Source organism: Atta colombica, unplaced genomic scaffold (assembly GCF_001594045.1).
Source record: "Atta colombica isolate Treedump-2 unplaced genomic scaffold, Acol1.0 scaffold2, whole genome shotgun sequence".
Taxonomy (NCBI): domain Eukaryota; kingdom Metazoa; phylum Arthropoda; class Insecta; order Hymenoptera; family Formicidae; genus Atta; species Atta colombica.
In genome coordinates, this window is record NW_017259293.1 from 443728 (window position 1) to 463338 (window position 19611).

The 19611-nt window shown below is 34.4% G+C and overlaps 1 protein-coding gene across 2 annotated transcripts in view; it reads right to left on the reverse strand.

The window, feature by feature from the left end:
• Window positions 1–19611, reverse strand: part of LOC108687082 (ring canal kelch homolog) — an 87864-nt gene that overhangs the window by 20852 nt on the left and 47401 nt on the right. For both annotated transcript variants that reach the window (XM_018192686.1, XM_018192685.1), the window contains exons 2-8: window positions 13434–13580; window positions 12760–13164; window positions 12424–12677; window positions 12132–12359; window positions 11410–11582; window positions 11179–11319; window positions 10848–11103 (exon numbers count right to left, since the gene is read on the reverse strand). In XM_018192686.1, coding sequence (XP_018048175.1) covers window positions 10848–11103; window positions 11179–11319; window positions 11410–11582; window positions 12132–12359; window positions 12424–12677; window positions 12760–13164; window positions 13434–13580 — 1604 coding nt within the window. The remainder of the gene's footprint in view (window positions 1–10847; window positions 11104–11178; window positions 11320–11409; window positions 11583–12131; window positions 12360–12423; window positions 12678–12759; window positions 13165–13433; window positions 13581–19611) is intronic.

Genomic DNA, 19611 nt, shown 5'->3' on the forward strand with positions numbered 1-19611 from the left:
CTATTAAAATCAATCGATGCTATCGTCGAGTAAACGTGTCATATGTTTCTTTCTTCGAATGATTTTCTGTCACCTAATGGCTAATTGACATTCTGTGTGCATTCTATGTCAGTGCGAATGTGCGATATCTAAATTAAATTTGCAAGAGGAATGCAAGTTTAACATAAATATTTTTTGTGGAACTGTACGTGATTCATATGGAAATAAGTTTTTCTTTATTTTCAAGCAGAAAGTTAAATTCTACTCTACAAAGTAAATTTGTGTGCATGCGTGCATGCGTGCGTAGGTGCGTGCGTGCATGGGTGCGTGCATGCGTGTAAGAATGGAGAGAGAATGCAATCGTCTTATTGCAACGAGGATCCTCTGTATAGTCTGCGTCCGATGTGAGTTACGCTGCCCCTAACCTTCTCTACGCTTCCCGCGCGTCATTCTTAATTATTTCCTCTTATAATTTAAAAACTAAACTTCGGACAAAATTTTGGCAAATGACAAATCGTAGAATTAAGTCAGGAACATGACATTTCAAAGACAAACATTTTTTTTTAATCACCCTGTATAATACAACGGAACTTAAATAGATTCTTGCAACAATATAGGAAAGAGATAACCCGAATGGTTCGATTGGGTTCCACTCGATTGGACACGCTTAATTAGACACATTCAATTGAACATCGATCAATTCGACAATGATCAGTTGGACACTGATCGATTGGACACTAAACGATTGACATTGCTGGATTGGACACAAAGTGAAATTCATTATGTATGTCTTAAAATAAACTGGACACCGTGTAATTTAGATTTCAATTATTTCATTTTATGTAAATAAAATTCGATATCGATTGATTGGATATATTGGCAAGGGAGATGTGGGATAAAAGTCGCTTCGAGTAGAAAGTCGAAACCCATGTGCAACAGTACAATTTTAGAAGTGTTCTCCTTAACAGGAGGAGAGAGGTGTCAAACCGATCAATGTTCATATGATGGGTATCCAATCGATCGATATCGAATTGTATAATATCATGATTTTTACATGCAATGAAATAATTATTAATTGAAATCTAAGGCATACATTATATTAGGTAAAAAGAAATCCATTATTTTTGAATGAAATTGAATGGAAAAATAATGGATTTCTTTTACTACACCTAATATTTTGCATCGTGTCCAATCGAACAGAGTCCAATCGTTTGGTGTCTAATCGATCAATATCCAATTAAACATGTCCAATCGAAAAATTGAGATCCTCTCATCAGAAAGATCCGCATGTGGCAACGGGACAACTTCTTGCTCAATTTTTCTGACGAACTTGACTAAATCTAATTTAGTCTCATTTGACGATATGTACGCCAAAATGATGGAAAAGTTACAACAGTTCTATCCTTTATTTAAATCGTTCAAACAGGACAAACAATTTATTTCCTTTCGGGCAATTCTCGAATGGATAAATGGATTCCAAGCAGAATTATTACTAGATTAGGAAATCTTTATTACGAAGTGGAAGATGCAGGCAAACGGTTCAAGCGACATTTGAACCAAATTCGTGCATTCATCAAAAAGGAATCCGAATGTTCACCAATGGATATCAACCCATCATTTAAAGAAGAATAATCAAGTTCACCCCGACGAGTTCATTTTTATGGAGATAGATTTAAGATCATTTCAGATAAAGCAATTAGTTCCACGACTCCGACAATAGTAAAAAATTTCAAGGCCGCTACCGGCAACTGCAATCCAGTAGAGCATAAGAATAGTCACCAGAACAATTCTTTACGCTGCCAACTGTACACATAGATCAACTCGACTTTTTCGCTATCCTTCTAATAAATATATGTTCCAAATTAATTTTATTTTTCCTAAGAAGGAAAGAATATTATGTATAAACGCGCTTTATGTTCTGATCAATCACAAACGAACTTATCGATAGAGTCTCTTAGGTCTAATCAATTCACATTCTGTAGAAAAAGAGAAAATCCGTTCATCAACAGGCAACATTGTACGATATTCAGATTTTTGTTCCGAATAAAATGTTTATTAACGAGTAGATCTGTCTATATTGACCTCACACCAGACATTCCATCACACGCAAGCGTGACATACAAAAATTTGTAATTTTTCCGTACTTTTTGGAATATTTCAATGCGATAAAATGAGACACTCTATATATGTTAAGGTGTATAGATAAATAGTTAAAATTTTTTAAATTATTGACTAATAAAATTTAATAAGATATATGTATATAAAATAAGAGAATAGACTCAAATTAATAAAGCCAAATATCCAAATATGTATAGTGTCCACACACAAAAATTGTGTTGGGTAACTTTAGTCACTCTTAAACTGTATTCGAAAATGTCCTTTCCAAAGAAAATTTCACTTGACATAATATACCAGGTGTATAAGCTTAAATCCGCTGTTTGCTCATAGGTGGCATTAGTGAGCGTACAAAACTACCTGGGCACACAATACACTTTTTTTTTATGTGTTTGACATCTGTCAACATTAACCAGTGCACATCATCAGCAATTTCATACAACAACATACATTTTTTCTTTCGTAATCATGTCTAGTTTTTTGCTAAAAAAAAAAAAAGCATATGCGGGAAGCTTTACTTTACTGTTTCAATTTGAAGAAATCGGCTGCCGAATCGCATCGCATGCTTGTGGAGGCCTATGGTGACAATGCCTTATTGAAAACAACGTGCAGAAATTGGTTTCGCCGGTTCAAGGACGACAATTTTGACTTGAGTGACAAGAAATGTGAAAATCGGCCCAGGAAGGTTGAGGACTGTCAATTGCAGGCTCTTTTGGACGAGGACGATACTCAATCGCAAAAAATGCTTGCCGAGCAATTGGGTGTTTCTCAAGCAGCCATTTCCATGCGGCTACATGCCATGGGAAAGGTTCAAAAGATCGGAAAATGGGTGCCACATGAACTGAACGATAGGCAGATGGAGCGACGCCGAAACACATGCCAAATTCTGCTTGCCAGACAAAAAAGAAAGTCGTTCCTGCATCGGATTGTGACAGGTGATGAAAAGTGGATCTATTTTCAGAATCCTAAATGCAAGAAATCTTGAGTTGATCCCGCTCAATCATCAACATCATCCTCAAGACTAAATCGCTTCGGACGGAAGATGATGCTGTGCGTTCGATGGGATCAGGAGGGTGTCATCTACTACGAGCTGTTAAACCTGGTGAAACTGTTATTGCTCATCGCTACCACCAACAACTAATCAAATTGCACCATGCTCTGCGTGAAAAAAGGCCGCATTATCGGAAAAGACAAGCTGATTTTCCTCCACGACAACGCACACGTCAACAATGATCCAAAACTACTTGGAGACATTCAACTGGGAAGTGCTACCCCATCCCGCTTACTCACCAGATCTGGCACCTTCTGACTATCACCTGTTTTCGTCGATGGGCCACGCGCTCGATGAGCGGCACTTCTTACGAAGACGTTCGAAAATGGCTTGATGAGTGGTTTGCCTCGAAAGATGAGGAATTTTTTTGGCGTGGTATATAATAGACAAATTGCCCGAAAGATGGGAAAAATGTATAATTAGCGAGGGCAAGTACTTTGAATAAATTTGTTTTTGCTTCCTAGGAAAAAAAATGTGTTTTTCTGACTAAAAAACAGTGAATTTAAGCTTATACATCTAGTAATATAATATACATTACATAAGTACAGACACTATATATTTCGAGTAAAATTTTCGAAGAAGACATTTTGGAATGTAGCCTCAGTATGTAGCGAGCGTTCAACATCGAGTAATTATATTAGGTGTACAACTTTGTTTCCGCCGTTTTCCTATAGATGACTTTAGCGGTAAGTGGTGGTCGAAATAAATAGATCATAGACGTCATACATTAAACTTGGGCATCTGTCAACATAACCCCATAGAAACATTAGTTGATTTGTGTCTGCATCAAAAAAAATATTCTCGATTGAAAATGTCAGTTTACGAGCCAAATTCTCGTCATTTGCGGGAGGTTTTAATTTTTTGCTTCAATATGAAGAAATCTGCGGCTGAGGCTCATCGAATGCTCTCAAATACTTATGATGAGGCCACTATTAATGAAAGAACGTGTCGTGAGTGGTTTCAACGCTTCAAGAACGGTGATTTTGACGTCGAAGACCGGCATAGCGATGGAAGAGAGAAGGTTTTCGAAGATGCAGAATTGGAGGCATTACTTGAGCAAGACTCGTGTCAAAATCAAGAAGAATTGGCACGATCATTGGGAGTGACTCAACAAGCCATTTCAAAACGCCTCAAAGCCATGGGAATGATTCAGAAGCAAGGAAATTGGGTGCCGTACGAATTGAAGCCGAGAGATGTTGAACGGCGTTTGTTTGCTTGTGAACAGCTGCTTGAAAGGCAAAGACAGAAGGGATTTCTGCATCGTGTTGTGACTGGAGACGAAAAATGGGTTCATTACGATAATCCCAAGCGCAGAAAATCATGGGGAGTTCCCGGCCATGCTTCCACGTCGACGGCCAAATCGAATATTCATGGCTCCAAGGTCATGCTCTGTATTTGGTAGGACCAGCTCGGCGTAGTGTTATTCATATTATGAACTGTTAAAACCGAAACTGAAACAATCACAGGCGATCGATATCGAACGCAATTAATGCGTTTGAGCCGAACATTGAAAGACAAACGGCCGCAATACAACGAGAGACATGATAAAGTGATTTTGCAGCATGACAATGCTCGATCCCATGTTGCGAAAGTGATCAAGACATACTTGGAAACGTTGAAATGGGAAGTCCTACCCCACCCGCCGTATTCTCCAGACGTTGCTCCCTCTGACTATCACTTGTTTCGATCAATGGCACACGGCCTGGCTGACCAGCACTTCCGGTCTTATGAAGAAGTAAAAAATTGGATCGATTCGTGGATAGCCTCAAAAGATGACCAGTTTTTTCGACGCGGGATTCGTACGCTACCCGAAAGATGAGAGAAACTAGGCCAGCGATGGACAATACTTTGAATCATAAATGTATAACCAGTTTTTTACAATAAAGCCTCGAATTTCGGAAAAAAACGGCGGAAACAAAGTTGTACACCTAATAGTTTCCGTTAGTAACGAAGAGTTAATTGAAATTGGGATAAGAGCAGCGGAAAAATTCTTCAGCAAAATTAAATCCTCATGATTCTTCTTTAAAGTGTTAAAAAAAATATTTTTGGCCTATATTCTGTACACGTCTAATGATGCGCTCCTCTAATCGTATCGTTCTCGACATTACATCCAGTCAGATGTCACAGTAGTCGCAGTGATGAGGACGCGATGCGCCCGCAATTTTTTTAAGAAACAAAGCATATTCCATAAATGTAATAGCAAATAACCGTTGCTTCCATCGAGGAGTTCCAAAATACTATCGAGTACCGCCATCGACATCTCTGTCGCTTTTAATGTCGATCGATGTAAATTACTGAGTATTGATGGAACAAATCGAGCGGGAGCAACAATCCGTATATAAACAGCAAATTATTAACAAAGCAGTATTGTGCTCCGCAGCCGGAGAAAATCGATTCAGTAGCGAGAAAAGGTGGTACAGAATACTCTGTCATTCGAGCATTCTCATACCGCTCCTGCTATACCAGCAATAGCTAGGGGATATCTCCGTGCATGACTCGCGAACACTGTGTACTGAAAAACTCGTCTGTAATACTGAGCCAGATAGAGACATATGGTACACATACAGAGTGTTCCATGTGAATAGGAAATGCAGTCAATCCAATTGCATCCAATTGAATCCAATTGAATCCAATTAAATCAAAAAAAAAAAAAAAGTATTCGCTATTTAAAATACGCATTCGGAAAAAAATTTTAATCCATTTTAATCCATTCTCATTTGCTGGGTACATAGACGACAATGGGAGCTCCATCTGAAAAAAATTTCAGAAATATTACAAATTTTCAATTTTTCGTTTCATCCTCGATTACAGTTTGATACGATTGAAATTGATGAGAACAGAATAAATTATTTAGATATCACTATTATCAAAAATAACAACACTCTTGAATATGATTGGTACCATAAGCTTACTTTTTCTGATAGGTATCTGAATTTCTTTTCTGAGCATCCTGTTTCGCAAAAGAGAGATACGATCATAAGAATAGTTAATAGAGCCCTTTGTTATCTCAAATATCACAAAAAGAACCTGACCTTTGTCATTGACACTTTTAAATAATGACTATCCGATTATTTTATTTTTAACACAATTAATGAGCACCTAAAATCTTTATTGAGTAACAAAACTTTAAAACAAAACACGAATGATACTTCTGATGAAGATATTATTAAGAAATTTACGATTTCATTTGTTTCGGAGAATACAAATTCAGAGAGATAATTAAAGATCTTGATGTTGACTTTGTATTTTTTAGCCTAAACAAGCTCAAAGCTGCTTTTAAAACACATAAGGCTTCTTTACCTAATAAAGCAAAAAAGAACGTAGTGTACAAGATATAGCAAGGATTGCGATGCCTTCTATGTCGGGACGGACTTTAAAAACGAGAATCTCGGAACATTATAACGATACCCGAAGGAATACGAGTAATCATTCTGTTATTACCAAACACAGATTGGATCTCAACCATTCGCTTGGGAAGGCACAGAAATTATTGATCAGAAACAGTTTTTATATAAACGATGTATCTCAGAAATATTATTCAGTTGCAAAAAAAACAGTCTTAATTTACAATCTGACACCGAGTTTTTACATCACTCATACATCTCGATCCTCAATAATTTACACTGATTTAAACTGCCATTTTTGTTTTTATTTATTTAAGATTTATATCTTTAAGTAACAGTCTGATGTGTGTCTGTTGGTAATATCGTCCGTTTTATTTATCAGTTTTTACTTATCATTATATATATCAGTTTTATACTATTATTTTTTGACTCACTTGAATGATAACGATATTGAACATCACAATAATCGGAACGTTTGTAGCGAATTTATATTTATATTATATTATATTGTACAATATGAACAATTTGCGGATCTTTTGACTTTATTTTTTTTTGTGTTCACGTCTTTCATGGCTATATGAGTGAGTGCATTAATTTTTCTTTATAAAAAATAGTGGTAACGTTTTTGATATCTGTACAGATTTTAATTTGTTATTCATTGCTATTGGAATTGTCAACCATTGCCAATAGAATAAGATTTAGAATTGAGTTGTCACTTTGCCGTCTCGCCATGAAAAAGTGAGAGATTTATAACATATAATATGTTCAGACAATGAATGTACTGATAATGGCTACTGATGAAAGCAAGCCGAAATGTCTGTGTGTAATTAATTATTATAATTTTTCGACAATAAACGATTCTTATTTTCGCATTAACAACTGCGCATAAAACTCTCATTAGCCCTTTGTTTTTATATTTTTTAAATGACACTACGTATTATTTACTTCATAATATTGTAACTAATGTCAAAATGAATTCAATGACCTGCTATGATCTTGAGATGACCTTAAAGTCAGATCATGAGATCAATGAACGGAAACATTTTCATAAAAAATTATTTTGTATTAAAATTTACATTTTTTTATTACATTGTTCAGAAAAAATGTATTTATAGATAAATTGAAAAACCGACGTAACATTTCTGAATTCGTGATATTCCCGAATGTATTATAGTTCACAATTTATTACATTTATTGGGAATACAAATTAGTTCGGTCCGTTTTTTTGTGCATTTATTTCAAAACAAAATGAACAGATCAATTAAAGTATTGTCCATCGCTGCCTACTTTTTCCCATCTCTCAGGCAATTTTCGAATTCCATCTCGAAAAAATGACTCGTCTTTGGAAGCTATTCAATTTTGGAGCCAATTTTCGATTTCTGCGAAAGAAGTGAACCGGTGACTTGTCAAATCGTGCTGCATCCTTCGAAACAATCAGTAATCAGAAGGACCAATATCCGGAGAATACGGCGGATGCAGTAAAACATCCCATTTGAGCGTTTCCAAATATTTTTTTTACGACTTTAGCGACATGAGGCCGAGCGTTGTCATGAAGAAAAATAATTTATCATTTATCTTTGCTCGTATTCCGACCGTTTTTCTCGCAATGCACGGCTCAAACGATCAATCAATTGTAGCCGATACCGATCGCCCGTAATGGAATCGCCAGGTTTCAGCAGCTCATAGTAAACAAGACCCTTTTTCCCATTAGATACAGAGCATGATCTTCGAACCATAAATGTTCGGCTGTGGGGTTGATATTGAGGTCGATGGCAACCAGGCTTAGTTTTTTCTTTTTGGGATTGTCGTAGAATATCCACTTCTCATCTCCAGTCACAATCCGATGCAAAAAACCTTTTCTCTGTTGTCTTTGAATCAGCTGTTAGCAAGTGAAAAATCGACTTTTCAACGTCCCTCGGTTTCAGTTCGTAAGGCACTCAATTTCCTTGTTTTTGAATCATTCCCACAGCTCTCAATCGTGCAGAAACGGCTTGTTGAGTTACCTTTAATGATTCTACAAGCTCCTTTTACGTTTGATTCTGATCTTCGAGTAATGCCTCTAATTCTTTGTCTTCGAATTTTTTTGGCTGTCCAGAGCGAGACTTGTCTTCAACGAACTGAAATCTTCATCCTCGAAACCATTCCCTACATGATTTATCAATTGGAGTAGTGTCACCATAAACTTCGATAAGCATTCGATGGGCTTCAGCCGCACTTTTCTTCCAATCAAAGCAGAAACTCAAAACCTTCCGTAAATGCTGCTTGGTTAACACAAAATTCGACAAATACAGTAAAAATCAAGGTTTTTGTATGAAACTCAAAGTGATATAAACTGAATATTATTAGCAGACAGCAAGTTTAATCTCTCTGAAACCGTCAAAATCAGCTGTCACTATGAACCATTCACAACAGCTGAAGCAATCTTTAGGGAAACGGACCGAACTAATTTGTACTCCCAATATATGTAAACGTAGAAAAAATGTCAACACAACTTGTGGTACTTGTATATATTTGCGCGTTATGACCTTATTTATATTTGTTCTTTCTTAGTTTGACATTAGAGCAAATCGTAGTCTCAATTTATCGGAAATGTATTTCTATAATGAGAAAGTTGATATGCAGCTAATACAAAAACTACTACTACTGTAGAATATATGCATACGAAATTTAATACAAATAAAATAATTTTTCACGAAAACGTTTGTTTATTGATTTAACACATTTGATTTCAAGGTCATAGCAGTTCATTGAACTCGTCTTAACATCAGTTGCAATATTATGAAGTAAAAAATATGTCTTGTCATTAAAAAAAATTAAGGTGCCCTTGACTTTTCTCTTAAAAAAGAATACTTTGCATTTTTAATATTGCAATTTGTAGTCGATTGAAAACTAACTTTTATTAAAAATAATTTTGTCACATCATCGGAAGTGTCGGAAAAATCACAGTTACATGGGACATCCTATATATTCACACAATTTTTATTACGGCGCGCGCACACACGCACGCCCATGCGCAAACGCATATGCGCGCACACGCACACACACGTACACATACATTCGAGCCTACGGTAACATTCCTAATATTCTGGCCAATATCGCGTAACTTTTGTATTCAATCTACACATTACTTCTATATATTATCAATATATTACTTCATAACTACAATAAAGACTTCTTTATTTTATTGTAAACTGCTCTTTTTTTTTATTTGCATCTTATCTCCAGCGCGAACTTCTTTTGCATTTTAATCGACCGCAAGAAACCGAGTTATTCCGCGCAAAAATCAAATATCAGTTATACGTCCATCGATAGTTGTCGATAACTAACAATAGCCAATGACTATCCTAAAAAAAAAGGCAGTTTTTATTGGCTGTCTCTACTTAACGGGATATCAACAAGTATCAGTAGATATAAAGAATATGGGCCCTAGTTAGTAGCCTAGTTTAGTTGTGATATTATATAGTGCATATGAATAGAAAACAAGTTTCACCCTCAGACTATTCACCAAATATAAAATATGATTTTGGACAAATTAATATTTTGTAACTGCATAACACAACAACTTATTTCCACTTAAAAATTTTATTTTCTGATGGATATACATTTAAACGTGATGAATTTATTAATATTTGAAATTGTCATTATTAGCCATGAATTAATCTTCATTGGTTAAAATAAATTGATCATTATATTTGGAAAGTTTGGCAGTATTATTGAAGTTAGATCGTTATAGATTTTCTTTAAAGAAAATCTATAATCTTTTTCTTTAAAGAAAATCTAAACTGTGATAAAGTATTGATATAGCTATATTTTTAGAGAGAGAGATAGGTTTTTCTGTCTTACTAGAAAATGTTCCTCTGATTGTGCTTAGATATGTAATTCCAACTAAATTTGTTCGCGTTGCATTTATTCGCGAGATTTATTTGGTTGCTCCAATATGTTTCTATTTCCAACCGTAGCTGCTACTCACTCAAATGCACTTGTTAGAATGAGTAGAAGCTATGATAGGAACATGTTGAAGCATGTTAAAGTATGCGACACGAATCGCACTTGCTTTCCAAATCATTTCTAAATCAATAGAAGCATATTTAAAAAAAAATGTTCCACGAAAGTTTCTTATTATTTGCGTGTAATCTAAATCTGTAATAAAAAAATATTTAAAAATTGAATATCTGATTTAAATAGTCAATTTTTGATTGGAACCAGAAATTAAAAATATCATTGTTCGATAGAGCGTACCTAATTTGCTTATAACAATATTTTTAATATTCTTTTTATAAAAAACATTTTTCCTCATTTTAAAAAGGTGTTCGAGTGATCTCAGACATCTTATATGTAAGAAAATATTAATTGCCTACCGGCGTTACGTCGACATAATGCCATGTCACTGACAGGAGTCCATTGATTTGTCTCCGGATTAAATGCTTCTACGCTTTTTCGTACTAGTGGACCATCGTGACCTCCTACCGCGTATAAAACACCATCCAGGACACCAACACCTGCACCACTGCGACGTGCAGACATTTCAGGTACAGGTTTCCATTGATCCTTCTCCGGATTATAACACTCAACACTAGAAAGACATTGACGAGATTCTCCATCGTAGCCACCAACCTAATTGCAAAGTGTCTCTATATTAAACATGTAATACAGATGACATCTTCGAAGTAATATTTGATATAAACTTACGGCATAAAGCAATCCTTTGACAACACCGACTCCTACGCTACTACGCCGTGTTGACATTCGTGCAACTGGTCTCCATTCGCGAGTCCGTGGATCATAAACTTCAGCCGAATTTAATCCTGTCGAACCATCGAAGCCACCAACCTATGTATGTAAAATATCGATTAAATTTTAAATATGATTTACAATTTAATAAATAACATGCGACACAAACAAGAAGATATAATAACGTACAGCGTAAACGCAATTGCCGAGTACGGCTACACCGAGTGTCGATCTCCTCGCCTCCATCTCGGGACAAGGTGACCATTGATCCGCTGCAGCATCATAAATATCAACTGTTCGTACTCTTAATGATCCGTTAAATCCACCAACAGCGTATACGCGTCCGCCAAGAACACAGAGTCCTATAATCCAATATAGTATAATCCAGAGCTGTCCAAGGTCAAGGTTTTTTGGCTTGAAATCGAAATGTATCGGTATTCACACCTATTCTTATTTCTTACTTCATTGCTGTTTTGTTGCAATGGCTTAGGCTCAGAAACTAGTTTGAAATCGTTAAAAGTTTTTCTAATCTATTATTCATATTTTTATAGTTAAATGTATTATGAATAGTAATATATTATAATATTAGAGTAACAGAAGAGAATACTTTTAAACATAGTGAAAGACACAGGTCAAAAACTTTTAACGATTTCAGATTAGTTTCGTCCCTGAAATTGAGCATTGCGTGCTACAACAAAATAGCAGTGAAGTAAAGAATAGAAATGATAATGAGAGTGAATACCGACATATTAGGTGTAGTAAAAAGAAATCCATTATTTTTGCATGAAATTGAATGGAATATTTCGATTTCAGGCCAAAAACCTCCGACTTTGAACAATTCTGATATAATTTTTTACTTTACAAAAAGAAAAGAACAATTCTATCATCATAATTCAAATGATGCTATTTACCAGCTCTGCAACGTCGTGTTGGTAATTCAGAAACTTGATACCACCTTTCCTCTTTAAAGTCATAACATTCAACGCTCCTGATCGCCTTTGGAGCTTGGCCACCAACAACGAGTAATACTTTAGGTAATCCTCTCGGTTGTCTTGGTTTGGTACGCGGTGTTTTGAATAATGACTTTTGCTCACCCTTCAGTAAATGATATTTTAAGGCTTCGATCAAAAAATCCTTACCTGTGGAAATTAAGGGATATATATATCTCTTCTTTTAACATGCACATCATAATAGTAAACTTACATTGTAAATTAGCTTTGAGAAGCGGTTCCTCTTCCACACGTTGCACTAAATATTCTTGAGAAAGCAAAGGCAAGCGCACGTGCTCCATTAACAATGCCAAATCATTTTGTCTCTTTTCGAGGTCGTGGTGTACCCATGAAATAACACATTCAAATACTTTTTCTTCAGAAGGCACCATTAAACGATCGCTACAGATAAGTTTAGCTACTTGTTCAGGTTCCAATGTTAAAAATTCTTCTGCGTCAACCACTTCTCTGCAATCGATATTGAGAAAATTAATACAATCGTATAATATACAATTTAACTAAGAGGATCAGAATTTGAGATGCGACTTACGAAAAATGCTGTTCGATGTAACTGTCTGAGTGCGTCAACAACTCGAGGCACCCATGCAGATCTGCAAACGCTCTAATACCGAGACAATTAGACGGATGTAATTGAGCTTGTAAGAAATCGCAACAGGCATCTCGTACATCCGTTAGTTGTAACAAGTTTGCAGCAGGTAGAAGTACCTGTACGTTATCCTCTGTAACGTGGACTTCTGCAGAGTAAACATAATCTACTAATAATTCTAATGCCGAATAATCCACGCCTTGCAACGTTATTCTTTGTTGATCACGTTCCTCAAAACTTGTAAACATAGCGTAAAAGTAAGGACTGCATGCAGCGAGAACCATTTTGTGAGCCGGTACTTCCATACCACCATCCGCTACTAAGATGACATCGCAGAGTAAATTTTTCCTAAAAATCATAGCATATTATTTAAATCCATATTTATCCATATTTATCTTATAATTTTAAATACTTATAAAATCTATTTTATAAATTTTTGGTAACACAGTAATACGTATATAACAATATGTGTCTAAAAGATAATATAAATATATTTTTTAAAGAAATGAAAGAATAGTATATCTGAACAAACGCACGTACATACACATAAGGTTTAGTCATACAAAGATATATGTCAAATTACTTCAATACCTAACAAAGGTAACGAAAATATATACTTTCTCATCTCGTTGATGACATCAAAAGCTCTATTCGTGTGATGATGATTCCTATATGGTGGTTTATCCTTCCCATTCTCACGAGGAACATGCTTCTGCGAACTCTCATCCAGAGAATTTTGGCTGGCATAGCGAAGTAACAAGCAGCTGTAATGATGAAAGACGAGCAGTTATAATTCTGACTATAGCAGTTTTATTCATCTGTTTTATATTTCAGTATTTTCAATTCCGGCAGAGCAGCCAGATGTTTAAAAAATAACTTATAATGAATTTATGTTATCCATCATTTTTGCCAAAAGCCTTTGCATTTTTACAAATTTTGTAATACAAATTATGAAAACTTTATAAAGAATTTCGTTCTCAATTGGCAACGAGATATGTTTACGTACCACGTCATTTTTGTTAACGTCACGTTTTTAACATAATTTTTCTACACATTTTTTTCTAAACATTCCTGATAAATCTTGTTTACTACTTCTGTCTTATTTGTTATTAATCCTATTGTTATCTTTTTTTTATCTACCCTTAAGACCCGTCTCAAATATTCAGTCTTAGATATCTTATGACTCATCCCTAAATTCGGATTCGTGAATCATCGATAGTTACATATCTCGGATTCTTTCATCCCCATCATGTATATTTTTCGTATTCCAAAAAATGACAAGTTATTGGTTAAAATTTATCGAAATCTTCATTTCTTTTATCATAATAAAGATCCCTCTGGTTCTGATCGAGTCAGTCTGTTCTCATAAGCTACGAATAACACATCTCCAACTTAATCTATAAGCTTGCCTGTATCATTATTGAATAAAATTCGATCCTTTACTTAAGTTATATAATTTCAAACAAAGGAGTAAGATCTAATCCAGAAAAAGTACAGACAGTAAAACAGTATCCGGTTCCAAAGAATCATAAAGAGCTTAAGTAATTTTTGAGTCTTGTAGATTATTACCGTGTTTTATTAAAGATTTTAGTTCGATTACTCAATCATTTACATCACTTTTTAAGAAAAACGTACTATTCAAATGGGAAATACAATAAATAAACAAATAAATTTCAAGACAGGACAACAAATAAATTTCGAGAAAATTAAATAAATGTTATTAAATGAACTATTTTGCAATATCCAGATTTCAATAAGGAATTTATTTTAACTATGCTAGTGACAAAGGAATCGGCGTGATTTTATACAAGGGGAAATAGGGATTGATCTTCTTATTATTGCTTATGCTTTCCGAACTTAATAAGGCGGAACGTAATTATGATACTACGGAGAAAGAACTCTAGGCTATCGTATGGGCAACAAAACATTTTCAATACGTACGTATACGGTAAAAAGATTCAAAATAATTATAAACCTGATCATAAACCACTAATCTGGCTTTTTAACGTTAAAGATCATCTCAGTTAATGCGATGGCGATTAAAATTAAAAGAGTATGATTATAAAGTCTTGTATAAAGAAGGAAAACAATATTAATGCGGATGCTCTTTCTAGAATACCACAAATATCAGTTTTACAAGCAAAAGCTTCAGCAATGATGAAGTTCTTAGTTACAGTTTATTTTTGCAGCATGCATTGAATGATTCGTTATGGAAAACACAAAATATAATTTCGGGCAAAATCAAAGGATTACTTGTAATAGAGACAAGTTCCTTTCCTAAAATTAAATACTTTATCAAAAAATAAAGTAGAGGAAAATAAAGTAGAAAATTTAACACTTACGACGCCAGGAAATATTAATATAATAAAGAAAAATTATTTAATCGAAATAAACCTTGTCACGCGAAAAAATAATCAAACACCCATAAATTTAGAAACGCTATTTAATTAAATGTTTAATTAAATTAAAAGAATATATGCTATTTCACACAATCAAAAGATAATATCAATAACACCCATAGGAAATATTAATAAACTAAGAATTCAAATGATTAAATATATATGTATTTAAAGATACACCAATATAAGTATTTTTATTAGGGTCTATACTTAACGAAATTAATCCATCCAGATACAAAAGACATCCTTAAAGAATTACATAATTAAAAAATCGGCGGTCATAAAGATATTAAAATTTTAAAACGTATTTCAACAATATTAATTGTACAACTTTGCTTCCGCCGTTTTTTTTCCGAAATTCGAGGCTTTGTTGTAAAAAACTGGTTATACATTTATGATTCAAAGTATTGTCCATCGCTGGTCACTACTTTCTCCCATCTTTCGGGTAGCGTACGAATCCCGCGTCGAAAAAACTGGTCATCTTTTGAGGCTATCCACGAATCGATCCAATTTTTTACTTCTTCATAAGACCGGAAGTGCTGGTCAGCCAGGCCGTGTGCCATTGATCGAAACAAGTAATCAAAGGGAGCAACGTTTGGAGAATACGGCGGATGAAGTAGGACTTCCCATTTCAAGTATGTCTTGACCACTTTCGCAACATGGGGTCGAGCATTGTCATGCTGCAAAATCACTTTATCGTGTCTCTCGTTGTATTGCAACCGTTTGTCTTTCAATGCTCGACTCAAACGCATCAATTGCGTTCGATACCGATCGCCTGTGATTGTTTCAGTCGGTTTTAACAGTTCATGATACACTACGCCGAGCTGGTCCCACCAAATACAGAGCATGACCTTGGAGCCGTGAATATTTGGTTTGGCCGTCGACGTGGAAGCATGGCCGGGAACTCCCCATGATTTTCTGCGCTTGGGATTATCGTAATGAACCCATTTTTCGTCCCCAGTCACAATGCGATGCAGAAATCCCTTCCGTCTTTGCCTTTCAAGCAGCTGTTCACAAGCAAACAAACGCCGTTCAACATCTCTCGGCTTCAATTCGTACGGCACCCAATTTCCTTGCTTCTGAATCATTCTCATGGCTTTGAGGCGTTTTGAAATGGCTTGTTGAGTCACTCCCAATGATCGTGCCAATTCTTCTTGATTTTGACACGAGTCTTGCTAAGTAATGCCTCCAATTCTGCATCTTCGAAAACCTTCTCTCTTCCACCGTTATGCCGGTCTTCGACGTCAAAATCACCGTTCTTGAAGCGTTGAAATCACTCATGACACGTTCTTTCACTAATAGCGGCCTCATCATAAGTATTTGAGAGCATTCGATGAACCTCAGCCATAAATTTCTTCATATTGAAGCAAAAAGTTAAAACCTCCCGCAAATGACGAGAATTTAGCTCGTAAACTGACATTTTCAATCGAGAATAACTTTATGATGCAGACACAAATCGACTAATGTTTCTATGGGGTTATGTTGACAGATGCCCAAGTTTATTGTATGACGTCTATGATCTATTTATTTCGACCACCACTTACCGCTAAAGCCATCTATAGGAAAACGGCGGAAGCAAAGTTGTACAAAGTTGTATGGGATGGCAGGATATTAAAAATTTTGTCATAGCTTGTCATGATTGCCAAAAATGAAAATTAGTTCGCGAAAAAACGAAAGCTCCAATTAATTACGGATACACCAAACGAAGTATTTCAAAAAGTTGCAATTGATAAGACCATTATCGGAAATAAGAAACGGGAATAAATATATATTAACTACGCAGGATCAGCTGACGAAATTTTGCACAGCATATCTGTTATTAGATACTAGCATTACAATTGTTGACATAATTATTAATAAATTATTCATTTATACTTTTGGTTCACCTGCAGAGTTGCTCTCTGATTAAGGTAGTAATATATCTGAAGAAATAATGAAAGAAATTGCTAGAATTTTCAAAATAAAACAAGTTAAAACCAGCGTTTACTATCCACAATCAAACGGATTTTTGGTTGCTCGCATCATGTATTAACTGAGTATTTAAAGCCTTTTATTAATTCTCAGCAAGATAATTGGAACTCGTCTCTGGACGCTGCTATATTTTTTTTATAATACGTCATATCATGAGGGAACAAAAATATCTCCTTACAAATTAATATTCGATCGTTTACTCTCAATACTTTCCGAACCCCGACAGAGAATTACACGTAGAGAATTCTTCGCGGATTTATTCGACAGACTATTTTAAAAGGCATGCAAAAGAAAATCTCCGTAAAACTAAGGAAGGTTCAAAGGAATATTATGACAAATATACGAAAAACCTTTGATATTGGACTTACTTGGATCCGGGAGATGTGTCAATATATAATATTACACAAAACGATTAGAACTAAAAAACTAACCGATCAATATAACGATCCATTTAAAATAATACACTGAATAAACGATGTTAATTATGAAATTAAATTTTTTTACATGTTAATAAACATAAAAACATATGCATATTTTCCTTTGCAGGATGATACAGATGATTAATGAATCAGTAAAAACCTTTATTAATCATTTGAGCGTCTAATTAGAGTGTATTTCGAAAATTTAGCGGATTTACATATTTTTAGAGATCATTGGAAATTTATAAATTATATTAATTTTTTACTCCATTAGAAGAAAAAGAGAAAATATTAAAATCTTATTTAGATAAAATCATGATTTTATGTTATAGTAAGTACAAAAATAATATACTGTATTCAGGATTGCAAGAATTGAACGTTTAAACCAAAGACTGAAAAGTCTGAAAATTAACAGAGAAATAATTAATGATTTGATAGGTAGATCCAACGATAAAGTTATATTAAAAAATTTGATAACCAGAGATTTAAGCGAGGCGTCTTGATCAACGTTTTGTTAGTCAAATAGCGAAAATCCTTTTTGATATATTAAATTCCGATGTTGATTATAATGAACAAATAGATCTTGTGTATAATTCGAAATAACAAATTTATATAAAAACAAATAAGTATTATTCAGGCAATAATAAATAATTTTTCGAATACCTTTGAAACAAATAATAAGTTTGAAACAAATAGGACAACTTCACAGCCTTAAAAGATAGACAAAAATTAACTGAAACTCAATTAAATAACTTAATCAATTCTTATCTAATATAATGCTCAGAAATGATACTTAAATATGGAATAGAATTAGAAACTTTGACGCAATTCTATAGGCACGCCGAGGATTAATTCCAAAACACTTAGAATTATTCAATAACTTAAAAGAAACTCGTTATGTTATAAATAACAAACAATTATCTATACCTTTGAAATCCGATCAATTTACTAATTTAATCGATATTAGCGATATAAACATATTTTATAATAAGAATCATCGTTTGATTTATGTTGTTAAAATATCTTTAATAGAACAAAACTTTATATTATATCATGTAATTCCGTTATTAATCAAGCAGAGCAAGAGAGGCATTTATTCATAAATCCTACTTATATTTATTTAGGTCTCAGATCCGATAAATAGCTGTATTCATTTAACAAAATACGATGTAGCTAAGTGGATATTAATAATATAATGATTTGTAAACAGACAGACTTACTATATCAAGTTTCAGCGATTTATTGCGAATCAAAATTATCAAAATCAGCCAAGATTAGAATCAAGATTAGAGAACACATATTAAAAGAATGCGATGTTCGAGTCATGAGAATTCATAACACTGTTTGGTACAATTCAAAAATGAATTCTTGATTATACACAGTTCCTCACTATGAGACTCTTCATATTTTATGTAATGACAATAAACTGCGACTAACACAATTATATTCAACTGGATTAGGCTTTCTGCGAATTGTGATGCTATTTCTGACAATTGTTACGTAGTCAAACTACGAGCGCTATAAATACTGACGAAAAAAATTATATTCGTGATGTTAAACTTAATATCAGTAAATTATGCAAAAACCTTAAAGAACGTAATATAAATATCTCAGATATCCACTTATTAAATATTGGTAAAATGCCTAATTTACAATAGATATGCATGTATTAGGTGTACAACTTTGCTTCCGCCGTTTTCCTATAGATGGCTTTAGCGGTAAGTGGTGGTCGAAATAAATAGATCATAGACGTCATACAATAAACTTGGGCATCTGTCAACATAACCCCATAGAAACATTAGTCGATTTGTGTCTGCATCATAAAGTTATTCTCGATTGAAAATGTCAGTTTACGAGCCAAATTCTCGTCATTTGCGGGAGGTTTTAATTTTTTGCTTCAATATGAAGAAATCTGCGGCTGAGGCTCATCGAATGCTCTCAAATACTTATGGTGAGGCCGCTATTAGTGAAAGAATGTGTCGTGAGTGGTTTCAACGCTTCAAGAA